Below are 21,420 nucleotides of genomic sequence, written 5' to 3' on the forward strand. Positions count from 1 at the left end.
TAATTGATTATTAACAAGAAATAATTCTTGAACCAGGACACGATGTGAATCTCATCAGATGAGAGTCGAGTGGCAGATATGGAGCAGATATACCATGGCGCTAATCTGTAGCTTCAACTCTACAGTGAGTCAATTAACTAATTCACCTTAAGATCATGGATTTCATTACAGTATGATCACCACCATGGTCTACAATCTAGAAATCCCATTAATAACGTTTAGGACATTTAGTTAGGTATGTACAGTAGTAAACATATTAAGGAAAGCCCCAAGTACCCCACAGCCGAACATCCCTCCATGCACTGACTCAATAGATAGTAGCCATGCATATATAATATTCCTGATTGATTTTGGCACCATATTTTGGGCCAGTTTGTGTCCCCGTGGTGCATCTGATTTTTTTATAGCTCATGATAAAGTAACATTCATCTATAATAATACAGTCTTATCACTGAGAAAAATAAGCTCTAATGAGTCTACTGACAATAATTAGGCCTCTCCCCCCAGGGTCTCTTGTCATTATATAAATTGTTTATTCTAAGTAATTGTATGGAAACGAGACGTCGAGTCTTATACATCATGTCAGGTAAGATCTGTCACCTTATATACTTACCTCTATACTAGACTAGACATGATCAGCCACCAGAGTCAGCTCTGGGTTTCTATCTGGTCTTGGGTGACAGAGTTTATCTACCCTGTCTTCGAACTCACAAGGACACACGTCTTCCATGCCTATCTGCCCAGACTTGTCTAGTGCAAATATCAGATGTGCAAGTAATCATAGTGTCTGCTAATGAGGCCACCATGGTCACCTTCAGAAGTAAGTTGGTCCAGGACATGAATATTTCGATATTATCAGTTGTCCACAACCCCTTTCATCTTCCACAATCATCACTAACAGCACCTGTTGAGTGTATTCAGCCCCCTTTAGCTGCTGGGTCCCATAAAATCTGTCCTGCCTGCTACCCTGGAGAATACACCTGGCCAAAGTAGAATGAACCTCGCCAATGCAGAATGAACCTCGCCAATGCAGGTAAGGGTCTTTGAAAACTCTATCTTAGGTGGGAATACTCTTTAGACTGGATCTTTAGACTGGAAGATATTTGGGGGATACATGGAGGCCTATTGGCTAATCCAAGATTCTGTTTCTAGGTCTGAAGAGAAGGATCTAGAACCAAAGGTCATCAAGAGGTCATTAAAAAAATAAACCCCAACATGTAGATATCAAATGTAGATGACGTCTACATATGTGACTATTCACTAAATAATTAAGTCTGCCAAGAAGTGTGAACGGACACCAAAAATATTCATTAAAAATATATTTTATTATTATTTCAACTAAGATAAAATGTGTCCATAATAGACAAAGTAGAAAACATATAGAGGGGACACAGTCCTATACAAAGGGATCACATAGAGTATTGCCAGATTTATGAACCCAGGGACTGCAATGTACATTTCGCCAGGTGGCATACTCCTTGAGAAAGCCACCTGGCGAAACGTACGTTGGAGTCGCTAGGTTCATACATCTGGCAATACACTCTCTCTGCTCCTAATGTATATATATATATATATATATGTATATATATATATATATTTATGTATTGATTTTATGGTGATATCTACACGTGGTTATGTTATTTATTTATCCACTCAGATTTACTATGTGATATTAACTTATGTGTGGAATTGTCACATGAGGCAGGGTGTATACCATGGTTTTATTTACCTACTTTTCGATGTGATCTCTCTATATAGGACTGTGTCCTCTCTTATGGACAGTATTTATCTTTGTTGCAACAATAATAAAATACATTTTTATTGAATATTTCTTGGTGTCTAGTCACAATTCTTGGTGGAATGGTCTGTAAGAGGACAAAATGTTCCGTAATAGAAAACTAGAAATTGACGAGCAAAGGTAACTTTTCATACAAGGGCCTGATTCAATTGTACACCACCATTCTTTAGGATTTCCCATCAGATTTATCCTAGGAAACATTAAGGTTGGTGGAGGTCCCTGGTAAAAAAAAAATAATTGGTGGTATCGCCTCCATTTTAGTCTTGCATTAGAGAGAGGTGGCCCCAAATGCACATTTACCCTATCCAATCAAGTCTATGGGAATCAATGGGGAAGCCAATTCAGTGACCACCTTAAGGTGCTCACACCCTATAGGTGGTGGTCTGCTGAACATTCCTTTGGCAGACAGCTTGTATTGCCAAGTTTTTAACACTAAGGTTCGATAAGGCTTTAAAGAAGGCTACTACTTGTGATATAACACAATTTAATTTCAAAGTACTAAATTAAAGGAATAGTATGAATGCGTACACTTTTGTATATTTTAACATACAAAGGTTAAGTAGATGTAAAGATTGAATACATATAAAGATTAACTACATACTGTATACTCACATCATCACCAAGGAGTTTTTAAACATCATCTGTCTGGAATATCAGAAAAGCAACAACCAAGAAATTCACTGCATGGGCATCACAAGACTGTACACGAATAAGTAAACATACACAACCTTCTGCTTCTCTCTTAGTCATGTTTCTCCAGCCTTATATAGTGATTTGCACTATGTGTACGTCTGGTTCAGCCTTTGCCTTCTAGTGGCCAGCCTTTGGAATAAGATGAAACAGAGGTACAAGGCAAACATCAGTCAATGGGAAAATAAGCCCACACAATTCAAAAGCTCCCTAGGTTAGGATAAGTTCACAGCAGACAGAGGTTAAATAAACCTCCATGTTTTACAATAACAAACAACAAACATAGAACTATTTGTGGTATAAAAACCTTCAGACAATGGAAACCGTTCTGAAGATTTTGGTCCTATGAACATTGTCTGTCTGTAAATGTTTGACCAGCAATGCTGCTTTGTCATGGTCCGAATGCATTCTGTATATTTTAATATGGACTCATAATAGCCATTTTTATGCTTACACTACACAGCTATCTCTCCGAATTCCATTACACCAGTGTGAAAAGAGAGGGTCCCTGTCAGACACCTCTGGTGGCTTATCTCCTGGGAGAACAAAAGGATCCTAAAGGCCCCTTCACATTAAGCGACGCTGCAGCGATACCGACAACGATCCAGATCGCTGCAGCGTCGCTGTTTGGTCGCTGGAGAGCTGTCACACAGACCGCTCTCCAGCGACCAACGATGCCGGTAACCAGGGTAAACATCGGGTAACTAAGCGCAGGGCCGCGCTTAGTAACCCGATGTTTACCCTGGTTACCATCCTAAAAGTAAAAAAAACAAACAGTACATACTTACCTAATGCTGTCTGTCCTCCAGCGCTGTGCTCTGCACTCCTCCTGTACTGTCTGTGTGAGCACAGCGGCTGGAAAGCAGAGCGGTGACGTCACCGCTCTGCTTTCCGGCTGACCGACGCTCACAGCCAGTACAGGAGGAGTGCAGAGCACAGCGCTGGAGGACAGACAACGTTAGGTAAGTATGTAGTGTTTGTTTTTTTACTTTTAGGATGGTAACCAGGGTAAACATCGGGTTACTAAGCGCGGCCCTGCGCTTAGTTACCCGATGTTTACCCTGGTTACCAGTGAAGACATCGCTGGATCGGTGTCACACACGCCGATCCAGCGATGTCCACGGGAGATCCAGCGACGAAATAAAGTTCTGGACTTTCTTCAGCGACCAACGATCTCCCAGCAGGGGCCTGATCGTTGGTCGCTGTCACACAGAACGATTTTATTAACGATATCGTTGCTACGTCACAAAAAGCAACGATATCGTTAACAATATCGTTATGTGTGAAGGTACCTTAACTTAAAAGTCAACAAGCCCTGTCCTGCTCATTACATAGACACTAGATGATTGACTTGTTCCATCACAAACTGGTTTTAGCCAAATTTATTGTGTATGGGGGTTTCCAGACTTCAAAAGACTGATCCACATTCATGTTTATTCATCTCTTTTGATTTTGAAACGCTCATCGAATATTCTTCAGGGAATTTTCATTTATCGGAGAGATGAGAGTACTGCAGGTCTTCCATATTTACTGTAGGTTATTGGATAGATAGAAAAGTTTAGGTGCTAGTCTACAAGACTATGACGGTGATGAAGGCCCCAGGAATATGCTGCTATTGCCATCTTTAAATCAACTCAATGTAACCTGCTGTCCTCAAGAAGACCACAGATAATATTGTGGTCTCATAATGGATTTCTCCATTTTGATCACTTTTTGTCTTCTTACTTCCAGGGAATGGCCGAGAAGAATCAATCAATGGTCACAGAATTTCTCCTCTTGGGTTTTGGAAACCTCTTCAACCTCAGAATTTTAATCTTCATCTTCTTTCTGATCATCCACATAATGGCTTTAATATCTAACATCTGTGTTGTGGTCCTGGTTGGAACTACCCAGAGCCTCCATTCGCCCATGTACTTCTTTCTCAGCCACTTGTCCTTGTCGGAGATCCTGTTCACCAGTAACATTGTGCCCAATATGCTGTGGTTGATACTGGTGGGAGAAGGACGTCTACCAGTATCCAGATGTTTATCTCAGTTCTATTTAATGAGTGTCCCAAGCATTGCTCAGTGCTTTTTGCTAGCGGCCATGTCCTTTGATCGACATATAGCCATCTGCAGGCCATTACACTACGCCACCATTATGACTTTTAGCCATCAGATGCAGATGGTCACCTTCTGTTGGTTTTTGGGATTTTCCTTTCCAGTTCCAGTTTACATTTTCTTAAGCAAATTAGAATTCTGCAACCGTAGCGTTATCGATCACTTCTTTTGTGATATTGCTCCACTTCTACGACTGTCCTGCTCCAGTACATCTTTTGTAGAACTGGTCACCGCTGTGGTCTCCTTCCCAGTTCTCTTGACTCCATTCACATTTATTGTAGTCACCTATATTTCTATCATTCGGGCCATCCTCAATATTTCCTCCAGCATCGGAAGACATAAAGCCTTCTCCACCTGCAGCTCCCACTTGATCATTGTCTGCATGTACTACGGGACATTGTCATCCATTTATATCTTCCCACCAAGAGATAACTCTATAAATCTGAACAAAGGTTTGTCAGTTCTCTACACTCTGGTGACTCCCTTGTTTAACCCTTTAATGTACAGCTTGAGAAACCAGGACATCCGAGGCGCCATTTGGAAAAATATCAAAATCTTGAAGTTGTGGCAAAAGAAATAATGAAGAATATCTCCTCCTTCCATCATTCAAAGTGTCATCATCATCTTCAAGACTCCTCCAGAATGAAAAGTTCCCTCCACTTTATCATTGTGTGCATATACACCAATTAGCCATTACATTAAAACCATTGATGGACGAAGGGATAGCACTGATTATCTGGTGATCATATCTGTTCTTAAAAAATGGTCAAGTGTAAGGATGTGAGCAACTCTGATGAGAACCAAGTTGTGATCTCTAGTAGACTTGGACCCCGGTAAATGGCAGACCTTGTATAGTGTTATAGATGTACAATATCTTTTCTGGGGTATACTCAGTATACAACAGATATTGTGATGTCTTTCCTGTATAAAGCAGGTTATTCTTTGTATTTAACAGGTATTATAGAGTGTCACTGGAAGATGACAGGTCTTGTGAGGTTTTCCTTGTAAACAGAACAACTTGTGTTGTTAGTATACGACAAGTCTTGTAGTATATGATTGGTATACATTGGGTCTTTTTGGGTGTTTATGATATATAGCAGATCTTGTGAGGTGTTTCTGGTATACAGCAGGACTTGTGGGGTGTTCTCGATAAATGGCGGGTCTTGTGGGGTGTTCCTGGTATATGGCAGATGTTGTGGGGTGTTCTCGATATATGGCAGGTCTTGTAAGGTGTTCCCAGTATACAGCAGGTCTTGTGAGGTGTTCCCAGTATACGGCAGTGGAGCACCCGCTAGGACCGTGGGGTACTCGATACTGGGCCGGTTTCTTAAAGGAGAAGTGTCACGGCAGCAATGACCTGGTCCGTGGCCCTGGGCATCCAATAAAATATGAAAATGGGGAATAGAGTTTATGGGATAAGTGTTCATGGCACCACCTGTGGTACTCGGCCAGGGATGGCTGACGCTGCTTAAAGGGGTCCACTGGGGCTGATGGTATTGCAGCAGAGTTGGTATGGCTCCCCACAGGTAGAGCTTAGTCCCCAGGGCTCCTGGTGCAGTTGGTAAAGGATGATAGATGGTGGAGTGCAGGAAATAATTGGAGGACACAGGATTTGCAGTCTCTTTACCTTTTACTGGTGAAGTTCAGGTACACAGATTACAGGTGATCTCGAAATCCGGGCAGCCTTGAAGCGGTTCAGAATCCCCCTAGTCAGGTGGGGTTGGAAGCCTTCCTTTCTGCGCTGAATTCTAGGTTCTTGGTGCATTATCTTTCCTCTCTCAATCTGTCCTTTTGGTGGAACAGTACCTGCATGGCAGGCAGCTCGAGCCTTTATACAGGTGTCCCTTTCTCGTGGTGACTCTGGGCTCTAATTTGCTTTTGTGCCTTGAGAAGTCAGTTGTGGCTAGGAGACCTGCAATCTTCTGCCCTCCGGTTTCTCGCATGGCAGGCAGCTCGAGCCTTTTTTCAGGTGTCCCTCTCTTGTTGTGACTCCGGGCTCTAATCTGTTTCTGTGCCGTCGGGGGTTGGTTGTATCTAGGAGACCTGCAATCTCCTGCCCTCCGGTTTCTGCTGTGGGGCATACAGTTCCCACATAACCTCGGACCCCGTTGTCCGGTTTCTTACGCTCAAATCTGGAGTAAGCCCAATCACAGCTCCACTCCAGTTTCTCTCTCCTCCTGTGCTTCCTCTCCCTTCACTGTCTCACACAGACTGACTGTAACTCCTCCTCCAGACCAGAACTTATAGGGAAGCTACCCTGAAACCGGGTCTAGAGCTGCTCCTTCTGGCCTGGAGTCAGGAAAGTGTTGTATAGCCAGTGTTACCTGCTAAGGGGATTCCTTCTTGCTTCCAGGCATGGCATCACCCTCCCCGGGAAGCAGGCAATACCACTGTGACAACCGGTTGTTCCCATTATATGGCAGGTCTTGTTGGTTGTTCCCAGTATAGGGCAGGTCTTGTGAGGTGTTCCTTGTATAAGGCAGGTCTTCTTGGATCTCCTTGGTATAATAAAGCAGGTTCAGCGGCGTTCTAACGTTTTACAGTGAATCTTTTCGTATTTCTGGATTGTGGTAGGACTTTTTGGAGGTTTCTGCTATTTGGCAGGTTTTGTAGCATGTTAGGCTACTTTCACATTTCCGTCGGCATTTGTGTCGAGAAGAAGAGCCGACGGATGTTGAGAAAATAGTGTTAAAACGGAGGCAACGCATCCAGTGTTATAACGGATGCGTCGCCTGAGGTTTTCCGGGGTAGATATGGGAATTGGTATTTCGGGGACGAGAGAGAGAGAGGGAGAGAGAGAGAGGGGGAGAGGGAGAGGGAGAGAGAGAGTGAGAGAGAGATTTTCCCTGCATTCAATATCCTTCTGGGCATGCTCAGAGGGAGCAAACGTGATACGTCGCTGTATGTGATGGTCAGTGACTGATCCTGCGTCCATAGGCTTCCATTATAGCCAACGCCAGAGAGCGCAGGATCCGTCGTTGAGCGATTTTCCGACGTCCAGAAAAAACGCTCCTCTGAACATTTTCTCTCCAAACGGACCGCTATTTTCCAACGGATCAAATGCACGACGGATGAAATGAATGGCCATCCATCACAATCCGTCGCTAATAAAAGTCTATGGGAAAAAACAGGATTCTGCAGGAAAATTTGCAAGATCCTGTTTTTTCAAAACTCGTCGGATTTCGACGTGAGACAAAAGACGGAAGTGTGAAAGAGGCCTTAGAGTTACACGGCAGGTCTTGAGGGCTGCTCCTGGTATATGGCAGGTCTTGTGCCAGTATATGAGAGGTCTTGAAGGGTCTTCCTGGTTTTCGGAATCTCCTGATGGGTCTTCACAGAAAATAAAAGTCCAATTCATTGAGGCCGCATGTTACATCTTTCAGGGCATAAATGGATCTACTGCTAATGTCTTAATACTAGATACTACGTGACTGGAGTCCAGGCCTCAGCGGATCAGAGGAAGGACAAGGGGACCCACACAAAATTAGACAGGTGGTGCCTCATGGCTGATTGGTGTATATTTACATATTATTCCCAGATCCATAATAACCTGTAGAGGAAAATGCAAATGCAAGATAATCACTGATGGATGGCAATAAACTGAACACACAGAAAATTAGATATAAATCACTAAAATTGGTTCCTAAAAGACCTGATGTGGCATGGGTGACTCTTTCACAGCTCATCCAGCAGCTCCTCCTGATTCACCGTACTCTTGGCCTTTATGTTTAGGGCTCATTCACAGTTCAGATTGTCACTCCAGTATTACTGCCCGTTCATCCTTGGGTTCGGATCCTGCTGAATGCGCCACATGTAAGCTCAGACCAAACCCAAAAATAAATCCAGATTATTAAACCCCAAAATAATTTCTGACCTCAAGCCATACTCTTACAATAATTAACCACTTGTAAACAGGTCACTACTCAGGTGGCCATTGACCCCAGAAACAAGGAATGGCAGAGTGACTAGGGGTGGACTCAAAGCAGCTTTACTAACCAATGTAAGTTGTTACACTATTGTACAGTGGCACAGAGCTTAATGGTTACACTCCTGTACAGTGGCACATTGTTTAGCGGTTACACTACTGGAGCGCCCCCGTAGGTCAATGGGATACTCGGTACCGGGTCCTTCTGTAGTCGATGGGGATGTCACGGCGGCTGACCCGGTCTGTGGCCATCGGGAGGTCCGTTGATGAAATGGGGAAAGGTCTTTAAAGGGATAATGTTCGTGAAGCCACCTGTGGTATTCGGTCAGGGTGACCGACGCTGCTTAGGGGTCCACTGGGGTGATGTTATGGCAGCTCGATGGTATACCTTCCCACAGGTGAAGTATGTCCCCAGGGCTTCCCGTAGTGTAGATAGTGGATGGTGTGAGGTGCAGTGAATAACGAGAACACAGGGTTGCAGTCTCTTTACCTTTTACTGAAGGTTCGGCATCCACAGTCCAGAGTAGGGACCACGGGGTAGGCAGAGTCCGGCCGGTCTGAAGGCAAATCCAGAGTCCCCTTGTCCAGGAGGAATTCAATAGCCTTCCCCTTGCGCACAGTAACGTAGTAGGTCCCTACTTGCATGAGCTACCATAAGGTCCTCACTGTTGTTACTTCTCTCTCTGTCCCCCAGATGGTACGGATAGGACAAAACCCATATGACTGATGGCCTGGGGCTTATTTATAGGGACCCTAGAGACTCCCCGACCCACACAAGTTGCCACCGTGTCTTCTTAGGTATAAAGGTCGGACAGCCAACTTGGAATCAACTGCCCTGCTAGTCTCTGAAGTAACGGCATAGAACTCTATACTCCCTCGGTATTCTGGCCACCGGATCTGCGCTTCAGATGGAGACAGCCTGCTTCTAGCTGGTCTCCCACTGATGTTTCACTCCTGTTGCTATGACTTCTTTTCTCACTCACTACAGCACAATTCCTTTCATGTCCTTTCTTAGGATGCTGCCACATGGGTTGCAGGCGCAGCTCTGTGTCCTTCTTTCCTTTCTCCTCAGACTTCAGTCTGCATCTGACCAGGAATCACCCCAGCCAGCTCGACCGGGAGACCTTTCCTCATCAGTCCCCAGCCAGGAACTCTCCTCTCCTCCTTCTGATACTGACTCACTTCCTCACCAACCCCCCAGATTTACCCTATGTGAGGAGTGGCCTAATAGATAGAACCCTTAGCTCCCCCTGGTGGACTGGCGTGTGAAGTGTGTGTGTGGCTGTGATACCTGGACAGCAGATCTCCTTCATTGCCTTCAGACGTAACATCACTCCCCCTGGTGGAAGAACAACATTACTGCAACGAACCAGGACTCTGGGGCGCTGCACTATTATACAGTAGCATAGAGCTTAGTGGTTACACTACTACATAGTGGTACAGAGCTTAGGGGTTACACTACTATACAGTGGCACAGAGCTTAGGGGTTACACTACTATACAGTAGCACAGAGCTTAGTGGTTACACTACTATACAGTAGCACAGAGCTTAGTGGTTACACTACTATACAGTGGCACAGAGCTTAGGGGTTACACAACTATACTGTAGCACAGAGCTTAGGGGTTACACTACTATACAGTGGCACAGAGCTTAGGGGTTACACTACTATACAGTGGCACAGAGCTTAGGGGTTACACTACTATACTGTGGCACAGAGCTTAGGGGTTACACTACTATACAGTAGCACAGAGCTTAGTGGTTACACTACTATACAGTAGCACAGAGCTTAGTGGTTACACTACTATACAGTGGCACAGAGCTTAGGGGTTACACAACTATACTGTAGCAGAGAGCTTAGGGGTTACACTACTATACAGTGGCACAGAGCTTAGGGGTTACACTACTATACAGTGGCACAAAGCTTAGGGGTTACACTACTATACAGTGGCACAGAGCTTAGTGGTTACACTACTATACTATGGCACAGAGCTTAGGGGTTACACTACTATACTGTGGCACAGAGCTTAGGTGTTACACTACTATACTGTGGCACAGAGCTTAGTGGTTACACTACTATACAGTGGCACAGAGCTTAGTGGTTACACTACTATACTGTGTCACAGAGCTTATGGGTTACACTATTATACAGTGGCACAGAGCTTAGGGGTTACACTACTATGTAGTGGCACAGAGCTTAGGGGTTACACTACTATACAGTGGCACAGAGCTTAGTGGTTACACTACTATACAGTGGCACAGAGCTTAGGGGTTACACTACTATACAGTGGCACAAAGCTTAGTGGTTACACTCCTATACAGTGTCACAGAGCTTAGTGGTTACACTACTATACTGTGGCACAGAACTTATGGGTTACACTATTATACAGTGGCACAGAGCTTAGTGGTTACACTACTATACAGTGGCACAGAGCTTAGTGGTTACACTACTATACTTTGGCACAGAGCTTAGTGGTTACACTACTATATAGTAGCACAGAGCTTAGGTGTTACACTACTATACAGTAGCACAGAGCTTAGTGGTTACACTACTATACTTTGGCACAGAGCTTAGTGGTTACACTACTATACTGTGGCACAGAGCTTATGGATTACACTATTATACAGTGGCACAGAGCTTAGGGGTTACACTACTATACAGTGGCACCGAGCTTAGTGGTTACACTACTATACTGTGGCACAGAGCTTAGGGGTTACACTACTATACAGTGGCACAAAGCTTAGTGGTTACACTACTATACAGTAGCACAGAGCTTAGGGGTTACACTACTATACAGTGGCACAGAGCTTAGGTGTTACACTACTATACTGTGGCACAGAGGTTAGTGATTACACTACTATACAGTGGCACAGAGCTTAGTGGTTACACTACTATACTGTGGCACAGAACTTATGGGTTACACTATTATACAGTGGCACAGAGCTTAGTGGTTACACTACTATACAGTGGCACAGAGCTTAGTGGTTACACTACTATACTGTGGCACAGAACTTATGGGTTACACTATTATACAGTGGCACAGAGCTTAGTGGTTACACTACTATACAGTGGCACAGAGCTTAGTGGTTACACTACTATACTGTGGCACAGAGCTTAGGGGTTACACTACTATACAGTAGCACAGAGCTTAGGGGTTACAGAACTGTACTGTGGCACAGAGCTTAGGGGTTACACTACTATACAGTAGCACAGAGCTTAGGTGTTTCACTACTATACAGTGGCACAGAGCTTAGTGGTTACACTATACTGTGGCACAGAGCTTATGGGTTAAACTATTATACAGTGGCACAGAGCTTAGGGGTTACACTACTATACAGTGGCACAGAGCTTAGTGGTTACACTACTATACTGTGGCACAGAGCTTAGGGGTTACACTACTATACAGTGGCACAAAGCTTAGTGGTTACACTACTATACAGTAGCACAGAGCTTAGGGGTTACACAACTGTACTGTGGCACAGAGCTTAGGGGCTACACTACTATAGAGTGGCACAGAGCTTAGGTGTTACACTACTATACTGTGGCACAGAGCTTAGTGGTTACACTACTATACAGTGGAACAGAGCTTACTGGTTACACTACTATACTGTGGCACATAACTTATGGGTTACACTATTATACAGTAGCACAGAGCTTAGTGGTTACACTACTATACTTTGGCACAGAGCTTAGTGGTTACACTACTATACTGTGGCACAGAGCTTATGGATTACACTATTATACAGTGGCACAGAGCTTAGGGGTTACACTACTATACAGTGGCACCGAGCTTAGTGGTTACACTACTATACTGTGGCACAGAGCTTAGGGGTTACACTACTATACAGTGGCACAAAGCTTAGTGGTTACACTACTATACAGTAGCACAGAGCTTAGGGGTTACACTACTATACAGTGGCACAGAGCTTAGGTGTTACACTACTATACTGTGGCACAGAGCTTAGTGGTTACACTACTATACAGTGGCACAGAGCTTAGTGGTTACACTACTATACTGTGGCACAGAACTTATGGGTTACACTATTATACAGTAGCACAGAGCTTAGGGGTTACACTACTATACAGTGGCACAGAGCTTAGAGGTTACACTACTACACTGTGGCACAGAGCTTAGGGGTTACACTACTATACAGTGGCACAGAGCTTAGTGGTTACACTACTATACTGTGGCACAGAGCTTAGGGGTTACACTACTATACAGTGGCACAAAGTTTAGTCGTTACACTACTATACAGTAGCACAGAGCTTAGGGGTTACACAACTGTACTGTGGCACAGAGCTTAGGAGTTACACTACTATACAGTAGCACAGAGCTTAGGGGTTACACTACTATACAGTGGCACAGAGCTTAGGGGTTACACAACTATACTGTGGCACAGAGCTTAGGGGTTACACTACTATGTAGTGGCACAGAGCTTAGGGGTTACACTACTGTACAGTGGCACAGAGCTTAGGGGTTACACTACTATACTGTGGCACAGAGCTTAGTGGTTACACTACTATACAGTAGCACAGAGCTTAGTGGTTACACTACTATACTGTGGCACAGAGCTTAGTGGTTACACTACTATACAGTGGCACAGAGCTTAGGGGTTACACTACTATACAGTGGCACAGAGCTTAGGGGTTACACTACTATACTGTGTCACATAGCTTAGGGGTTACACTACTATACTGTGGCACAGAGCTTAGTGGTTACACTACTATACTGTGGCACAGAGCTTAGTGGTTACACTACTATACTGTGGCACAGAGCATAGGGGTTACACTACTATACTGTGGCACAGAGCTTAGGGGTTACACTACTATACTGTGGCACAGAACCAGAAACACATGGGCTACTTGCACAATGAACAAGTCTGTACAAATAATTATAGGCAAGTACAAACAAGATGGGAATATCCAGCCATCATACCGCTCAGGAAGGAGATAGGTTCTGGGTCCCAGAGGTGAACGTGCTTTGGTCCGACATGTGCATATCAACCCAAGGACAAAAGCAAAAAACCTTGTGAATATGATGGCGGAAGCTGTTAATATTGTATCAATATCCACAGTGAAACGAGTACAGCATCTTTAACATTTCCTTCAAAGTTTTATTAAAACTCTCTATCACGCTATCCTTTTGTGGATGTTACATCAAGATACGTAGCTGTGAAAATTGAAGGGTCTTACTGTCACGAGGCAGAAATAGGAAAACAGGAGATGAGGAATCTGGGCCCCTAAACTTCCCTTCAGGCTAGGGGAAGCCCTGTCTTTCCTTAACTTGGGGTACCCTTGAAGGTAGGGAGGCCCAAGTCACCGACCTGTCCCTGTCTCCTGTTAAACCCTGTACTAAACCCCCAACCCCCACCCCAGGGGGTGAACAGTGTAAACAGCACCACAAAGGAAATAAACAGGAATAAACAATATAAGAGTGAGGGGAACACGATACCAAAAGGTGAATGCACAAACTGCAAAATAACAAAACTCAGAACTTAGCTTGTGCACGCAGCTGCAGACTCCACAACAAAGATAGTACAGCAACTGAGCTCCAAACACCAGACTTGGCTGTCACCAGAGAGCTGCTACGGCGAGGTTGGTCTCCTGAAAGGAACTGTATAACCAACGGTCAGCTGAAACACCAGGTGACCTTATAAAGGATGGTGGGAGTGCTCACAAACATCAGCTGACCCAGCAGCAATGCAATAACACCAGCGGCCACCGGGGGGACAAAACTGCATTAACCCCCAATGAACAGAAAAGGAAAAAAGGTTTAAATCTGAGGGAAACCAGATCTGCCACAGATCCAAACATGGATCGTGACACTTACACAATTCCGTCATGACTTTCGACATGAATAGCAAAATACAGGAATAAATTATCTGCCTCTGACTCCTGGGGAACACCATTACATTTTCCAGAGCACCTTTCAGCATTGAATCTTTGAGCTGGGAAGTCCCAAAGTTTTCCCTGGACCACTAAAGGGTTTTTGGGAGCCCCTAATGTGAAGATTTAGGACTTTTCCTTTGGGTGACAGCTCCATTTTGGGTACTTCGGTAAGGTGACCTAAGCCTCCCTTGACTGCCCAGGAAGTTCTCCACAGCGAGGTATCTTGCCATTAGACTCACAAGGTCATCCACATTCGTGCCAGAATCTCTGCCTTCAGCTTTACATACTCCATTGGCATCTTGCAGGGCAAAGTCATAGTTCACTTTCTGTGGTTCCCCAGGAAGATACCAAGCTATAACCTCTACCTATTGCATTGGGCACAGTTTCTCCTTGTCTGCCACCCTCTCATAGACAGTCAGGAAAGCCTTGACGTCATCCAACTGAGTCAGTTTCTCGGAGGTTTCCCATAGTGTTTACCTCACATGTGTACTGTCACTTTGGCTGACACTGTTTTCAATGCTTTAGCTGCCTTAACCCAGGACACTCAGTCTTTAAACTATAATCACCTGTGCTTTTTGGGCCTTGATGTCCACATTCTCCACCAATTGCAGGGTTTCAGGTCTCTAGTAGCCACTTGGATACACAAATACCCAAGGTTTTTATATATATATATATATATATATATATATATATATATATATATATATATATATATATATATATATATCTCTCAAACAGACTCTATTTGTTGTTCCTAAATCCCAGAATCCAAATCCAGTCAAATTAACCCCCTCAGTAACTTAATGTTACTGGTATAGATTTTTTACATTACCAAGGCCAATGACCTTGATGACACATATCTGCCAGAACCTTTCCTCCTGCTTTCTTACAATAAAAATATACATACAAACCTACAAGAAACAAAATAAGCAAAAACCCTGCTGTAACTAAATAAGTAAAAAAGCAAAAGTGCATTTAAAGAACACAGAGTTCTTAGTAATACTGTTTTTGATCAAAAATAGCATAAAAGCCATCCCACCGTCGACAAGGTGACCCTGATCGGGACGATCCTACACTGCCTAATATTAAAAACCTTACCATGTATAAGATTTGACCTCAGTGTGTGAATAAGGGCAGACAAGAGGACCGGGTCCCAATCTATGGACACCAGTCTGGGGAAACCTGTACATGTAATTTCCAGCTCAGGAGAGGGAGGCCAGACCCCGGCAAATTCAGCTTGATGTAAGTTGGTATACATGCAGCACATACACGCGTGTTCATATTGGTCATAAAGCATACAAAACCTACAAGAAGCGAAATAAGCAAAAGCCCTACTGTAACTAAATAAGTAAAAAACAAAAGTGCATTTAAATAACACAGGGTTCTTAGTAATACAGTTTTTGATTAAAAAAAAGTCACTTTGGCTGACAGTGTTTTTAATGCTTTAGCTGCCTTAACCCAGGACATTCAGTCTTTAAACTATAATCACCTGTGCTTTTTTGGGCCTTCATGCCCGCATTCTCCACCAATTGTAAGGTTTCAGGTCTCTTGTAGCCGCTTGGATACATAAATGCCCAAGGTTTTTTTTCTATATCAAAAAGACTCTATTTGTTGTTCCTAAATCTCAGGCCCCAAATCCAGGCAAATTAACCCCCTCCGTAACTTAATGTTACTGGTATAAATTTTTTACATTACCGAGGCCAAACACCTTGATGACACATATCTGCCATCCAGAACGTTTCCTCCTGCTTTCTTACAATAAAAATATACACACAAATGCAGTTAGAGTTTCACACACATGAACAGTAAAAAAAAGTAAACCAAAAATATACCAAAAATTGGTTATATACACTGCTCAAAAAATAAAGGGAACACCTAAATACCACATCCTAGATATCTCTGAATGAAATATTCCAGTTTCAAATTTTAATTCATTGCACAGTGGAATGTGTTCAGAACAATAAAAGATATCAATTATCAATGTAAATAAAAATGAATATCCCATGGAGGTTTGGAATGATACTTAAAATCAAAGTGGAAAATGAAATTATAGGCTGATCCAACTTCAGTGAAAATGTCTCACGACAAGGAAAAGATACTCCGTATTGCGTGTGGCCTCCACATGCCTGTATGTCCTCCCTACTGTACAACGCCTGGGCATGCTCCTGATGAGGCGGCGGATGGTCTCCTGAGGGATCGCCTCCCAGACCTGGACTAAAGCATCCGCCAACTCCTGCACAGTCTGTGGTGCAACGTGACGTTGATGGATGGAGCGAGACATAATGTCTCTGATGTGCTAAATCGGATTCAGGTCTGGGGAACAGGCGGGCCATTCCATAGCTTCAATGCCTTCATCTTGCAGGAACTGCTGACACACTCCAGCCACATGAGGTCTGGCATTGTCCTGCATTAAGAGGAACCCAGGGCCAACCGCACCCGCATATGGTCTCACAAGGGGTCTGAGGATCTCATCTCGGTACCTAATTTCAGTCAGGCTACCTCTGGCGAGCACATGGAGGGCTGTGCGGCCCTTGAAAGAAGTGCCACCGCACACCATTACTGACCCACTGCCAATCTGGTCATGCTGAAGGATGCTGCAAGCAGCAGATTGCTCTCCATGGCCTTTCCAGACTCTGTCACGTCTGTCACATGTGCTCAGTGTGAACCTGCTTTCATCTGTGAAGAGCACAGGGCTCCAGTGGCGAACTTGCCAATCCTGGTGTTCTGTGGCAAATGCCAAGCGTCCTACACGGTGTTGGGCTGTGAGTACAACCCCCATCTGTGGATGTCAGGCACTCAGACCATCCTCATGGAGTCAGTTTCTAACCGTTTGTGCAGACACATGCACATTTGTGGCCTGCTGGAGGTCATTTTGCAGGGCTCTGGCAGTGCTCCTCCTGTTCCTCCTTGCACAAAGGCTGAGGTAGCGGTCCTGCTGCTGGGTTTTTGCCCTCATATGGCCCCCTTCACATCTCCTGCTGTACTGGCCTGTCTCCTGGTAGCGCCTCCAGCCTCTGGACACTACGCTGACAGACACAGCAAACCTTCTTGCCACAGCTCGCATTGATGTGCCATCCTGGATGAGCTGCACTACCTGAGTAGTACAACCTGGGTTGTAGAGTCTGTCTCATGCTACCACAAGTGTGAAAGCACAACCAACATTCAAAAGTGACCAAAACATCAGCCAGAAAGCATTGGTACTGAGATGTGGTCTGTGGTCCCCACCTGCAGAACCACTCCTTTATTGAGGGGGTCTTGATAATTGTCAATAATTTCCATCTGTTGTCTATTCTATTTGCACAGCAGCATGTAAAATTGATTGTCAATCAGTGTTGCTTCCTAAGTGTACAGTTTGATTTCACAGAAGTTTGATTTACTTGGAGTTATATTCTGTTGTTTAAGTGTTCCCTTTATTTTTTTTGAGCAGTGTACATTTGTGTCATAAACAAAAAACAATTATATAAATTACTTGGTAATTAATTGTATATGCACCTCAAAACAACAATTAAAAATAATACAATTTGTCCTGCAGAAAACAAAGCCTCATTTAGCCATATCATTGAGAAAAATGTAAAAAGTTATGGCTCCTACAAAGTGGAGAGGCATGAAAGCAAAACAATGGCCAATTGTTTAAGAGATTAATTCGACTGGTCAATATTTTGGGGCAAATTTTAACATAATTGTTGGTAATGATGATCTGTGGCTGCCGTCTTTCTCTCTAGAGGTCGAGAGATAATTAGTATCTGCAAAAACTGGAGAAAACCTCTAACGAGCCTCCTGACATTAATGAGGTTGGAGGAAGCTCCCGGGAGAGTCTCACGTCGGGATATTAAATGGTTTATTGTGGATAATTAAATCCTGAAAATCTTGGCACCATCATCTCCGATCACGGCAGAGAATGCACTGCGGGGTCTACAGTCAGATATCGTCTGTCATTGTGTGACTGATATCCCCCATCCAGATGTGGACAGATCTGATCAAGGATCTAATGCAGCCGCTCACGGCTCATGGGGGAATGTAAAGCCCAGATATTATTTACGCTCATTCACAAGACCACATAATGGATCTGTGTTCTATAGGTCTATAATAAGGGACCTGCAGAAATCTATGTACCCTGTTCGCCCATGTTATATGGTGGTCCTTATATCTGAGTGTACCATCGTAACATCCCCCAATCAGAGTGGGATCAGGTAAGAGACTTCTACAGGATCACTAGGATATATTACAATGATTGGAGCATTGGGGCATTATGACTTGCATAGTAGCCCTGTAATGTAATGGGGACACTGTGGATGTTGCGGTTATTATGGTGGGCACTGTGGACATCACTGCTATTATGGTGACACTTTGGAAGTTGCTGTTGCAAATCTTCTGTGGATGTCACTGTTTCGGGGGTACGTTGGTCTGCCTCTTTGTCTGCCTCTATTAAATGTTCTCTTTTTATGAATACTGTGTGACAACAATGGGGATTATCCTCTTCCTTTCTGCTGCAGTTTAGAGAAGCAGCAGAAACATGAATAGATCTTGACCTTGATCTCAATCTTGTGTTTGGTGTCTCCTAAAATTATTCATTTTCTCTACACACAATTCACACATATTACAAAAATTAGTCTTTGCCTTAAAACAGTTTTCTGGAAATATCACATTGGTGTTACTTTCATCCTGATGTTTTCTGTTTTGGGCTGCGTCTGCTTGTGAACAGGTGTTTGTGTTATTGGTCTCCTGCTCCAGACAGAGTGGCGGGAGAGAAGCTCCTGCTGCAGACCAACAAGCCGGAGAGAAGCTCCTGCTGCAGACCAACAAGTGGGGGAGAAGCTCCTTCTGCAGAAAAATCAGTGGGGAAGAAGCTCCTGTTGCAGACCAAGCAGCGGGGGAGAAGCTCCTTCTGCAGACCAAGCAGCGGGGCCGAAGCTCCTGCTGCAAATCAAGCACGGGAGAGAAGCTCCTACTGCAGACCAAGCAGCGGGGCAGAAGCTCCTGTTGCAGACCAAGCAGTGGGGGAGAAGCTCCTGCTGCCTTACATCTGCACCCAGTTCAGAGCTTTGTGAGATGAGGAGGGCACAGTGAATGATCACTGACCAGTACATCTAATTTTTTGACTGCTTTTATTTCTTTGGCCTTATACTCTCTTATGTTCTGCCCTCTAGAGAATGGAGAAGACAAATCAATCAACGATCACAGAATTTTTCCTCTTGGGATTCGGAAATCTCCACAACTTCAGGATTGTAGTTTTTACTTTTTTTCTGATAGTCCACATCATGGCTTTGACTGCAAATGTCCTGGTGGTTGTCCTGGTTGGGGTCACTGAGAGCCTCCACTCCCCGATGTACATCTTTCTCTGCCAGTTGTCGGTGTCGGAGATTTTGTTCACCAGTAACATTGTGCCCAATATGTTATGGTTAATTCTGGTGGGAGGAGGAAATGTATCGGTGACCCGATGTCTCTCTCAATTTTACTTATTGGGCGTTCCAACCATTGCCCAGTGCTTGTTGCTGGCGGTCATGTCCTTTGATCGACATGTGGCCATCTGTAGACCATTACACTACGCCACCATTATGACCCCCAGCCTTCAGCTGCAGATGGTCACCTCCTGTTGGTTTTTTGGCTTCACAATGTCCTTTTTAATATACATTTTCTTAAGCAAATTGGAATTTTGCAGCCTCAATGTCATCAACCACGTCTACTGCGATATCGCTCCACTTCTACGACTGACCTGCTCCAGTACGTCTTCTGTAGAGCTGGCCACCAATGTTGTGGCATTTCCTGTCCTTTTGTCACCATTCACGTTTATCGTGGTCACCTACATTTCAATCATTCGGGCCATTCTCAAAATTCCCTCCAGCACTGGAAGACATAAAGTCTTCTCCACCTGCAGCTCCCACCTGATCATTGTATGTATGTACTACGGGACATTGTCATCTATTTATATCTTTCCACCAAGAGATAGTTCCATAAATCTGAACAAAGGTCTGTCAGTTCTCTATACTCTGGTGACTCCCTTGTGTAACCCTTTAATCTACAGTTTAAGAAACCAGGACATCCGAGGCGCCATTTTGAAATATATTCAAGCTTTGAGGCCATGGAAAACAATAGAAACTTAGAGAGTAAAGTCCATGGATATTTCCATAAGTATTGGTTAGATAACTTGTGAATTGACTGTAGAAGCAGAATACCCTTATACATCTAACACCAAAGCCCCAGAGATAATAGTCCAACTCTGGAAAAAGTAGAGGACAACTCTGCAGTTTTGAGATAAAGCTAGATATGTAAATTGCTGAAGCAATTTAAGTCAACCTTGATCTAGAACAGTGTTCCCCAACTCCAGTCCTCAAGAGCCACCAACAGGTCATGTCTTCAGGATCTCCTTAGTATTGCACAGGTGATGGAATTATTGCCTGTGCAGGTGATGCAATTATCAGTTGTGTAATACTAAGGAAATCCTGAAAACATGACCTGTTGGTGGCTCTTGAGGACTGGAGTTAGGGAACAATGATCTAGTGAAAAGCCTTCATAGATCTTACGGGTGACGTCATTTTAGATCACCCAATGAGTGAAAAGTTTCTAATGGTGGAAATCCAATGATACATAGATTCAGAAGGAGAAGACTATAGAAACATGAAATGTCGATGATCTAGAGAAGAGTCATAGACTGTTCTTGTCGGTGGGATGTCAGTTTGAAATAACAAAAAAGTAGGGAAGCATTAGGAGAAGATAACCAAAATTCGAAAAAGTGGAGTAGTATTGATAGGTCATAGAACAACATCGCACATCCTTGATCTAGATACAAGACAAAAATTGATCCTGTGGGGCAGAAAGTATGAGATGAAGCCCTGATGACGTTTAAGATAACTCTAAGGCCACGTTCACACGTTCAGTACTTGACCAGTAATTTACATCAGTAATTGGAAGCCAAAACCAGGAGTAGGTGAAAAATGAAGAATTGGTGACATGTTTCTATTATACTTTTCCTCTGATTGTTCCACTCCTAACTGTGGCTAACAAATACTGATGTAAAATACTG

General features: G+C 43.8%; 2 protein-coding genes across 2 annotated transcripts; both read left to right on the forward strand.

Moving 5' to 3' along the window:
* The first annotated feature begins 804 nt into the window (after positions 1 to 804).
* On the forward strand, positions 805 to 5,167 carry LOC138674725 (olfactory receptor 6Q1-like). Its single transcript, XM_069762543.1, has 3 exons — positions 805 to 820; positions 1,969 to 2,003; positions 4,220 to 5,167. Exons 1-3 carry the CDS (start codon positions 805 to 807, stop codon positions 5,165 to 5,167), a joined length of 999 nt encoding a protein of 332 aa, XP_069618644.1.
* Positions 5,168 to 19,657: 14,490 nt separating this feature from the next.
* On the forward strand, positions 19,658 to 20,500 carry LOC138674726 (olfactory receptor 6P1-like). The gene has a single exon (XM_069762544.1). The coding sequence runs from the start codon at positions 19,658 to 19,660 to the stop codon at positions 20,498 to 20,500; it is 843 nt and encodes a 280-aa protein (XP_069618645.1).
* The last annotated feature ends 920 nt before the right edge of the window (positions 20,501 to 21,420 follow it).

Source organism: Ranitomeya imitator, chromosome 4 (assembly GCF_032444005.1).
Source record: "Ranitomeya imitator isolate aRanImi1 chromosome 4, aRanImi1.pri, whole genome shotgun sequence".
Taxonomy (NCBI): Eukaryota; Metazoa; Chordata; class Amphibia; order Anura; family Dendrobatidae; genus Ranitomeya; species Ranitomeya imitator.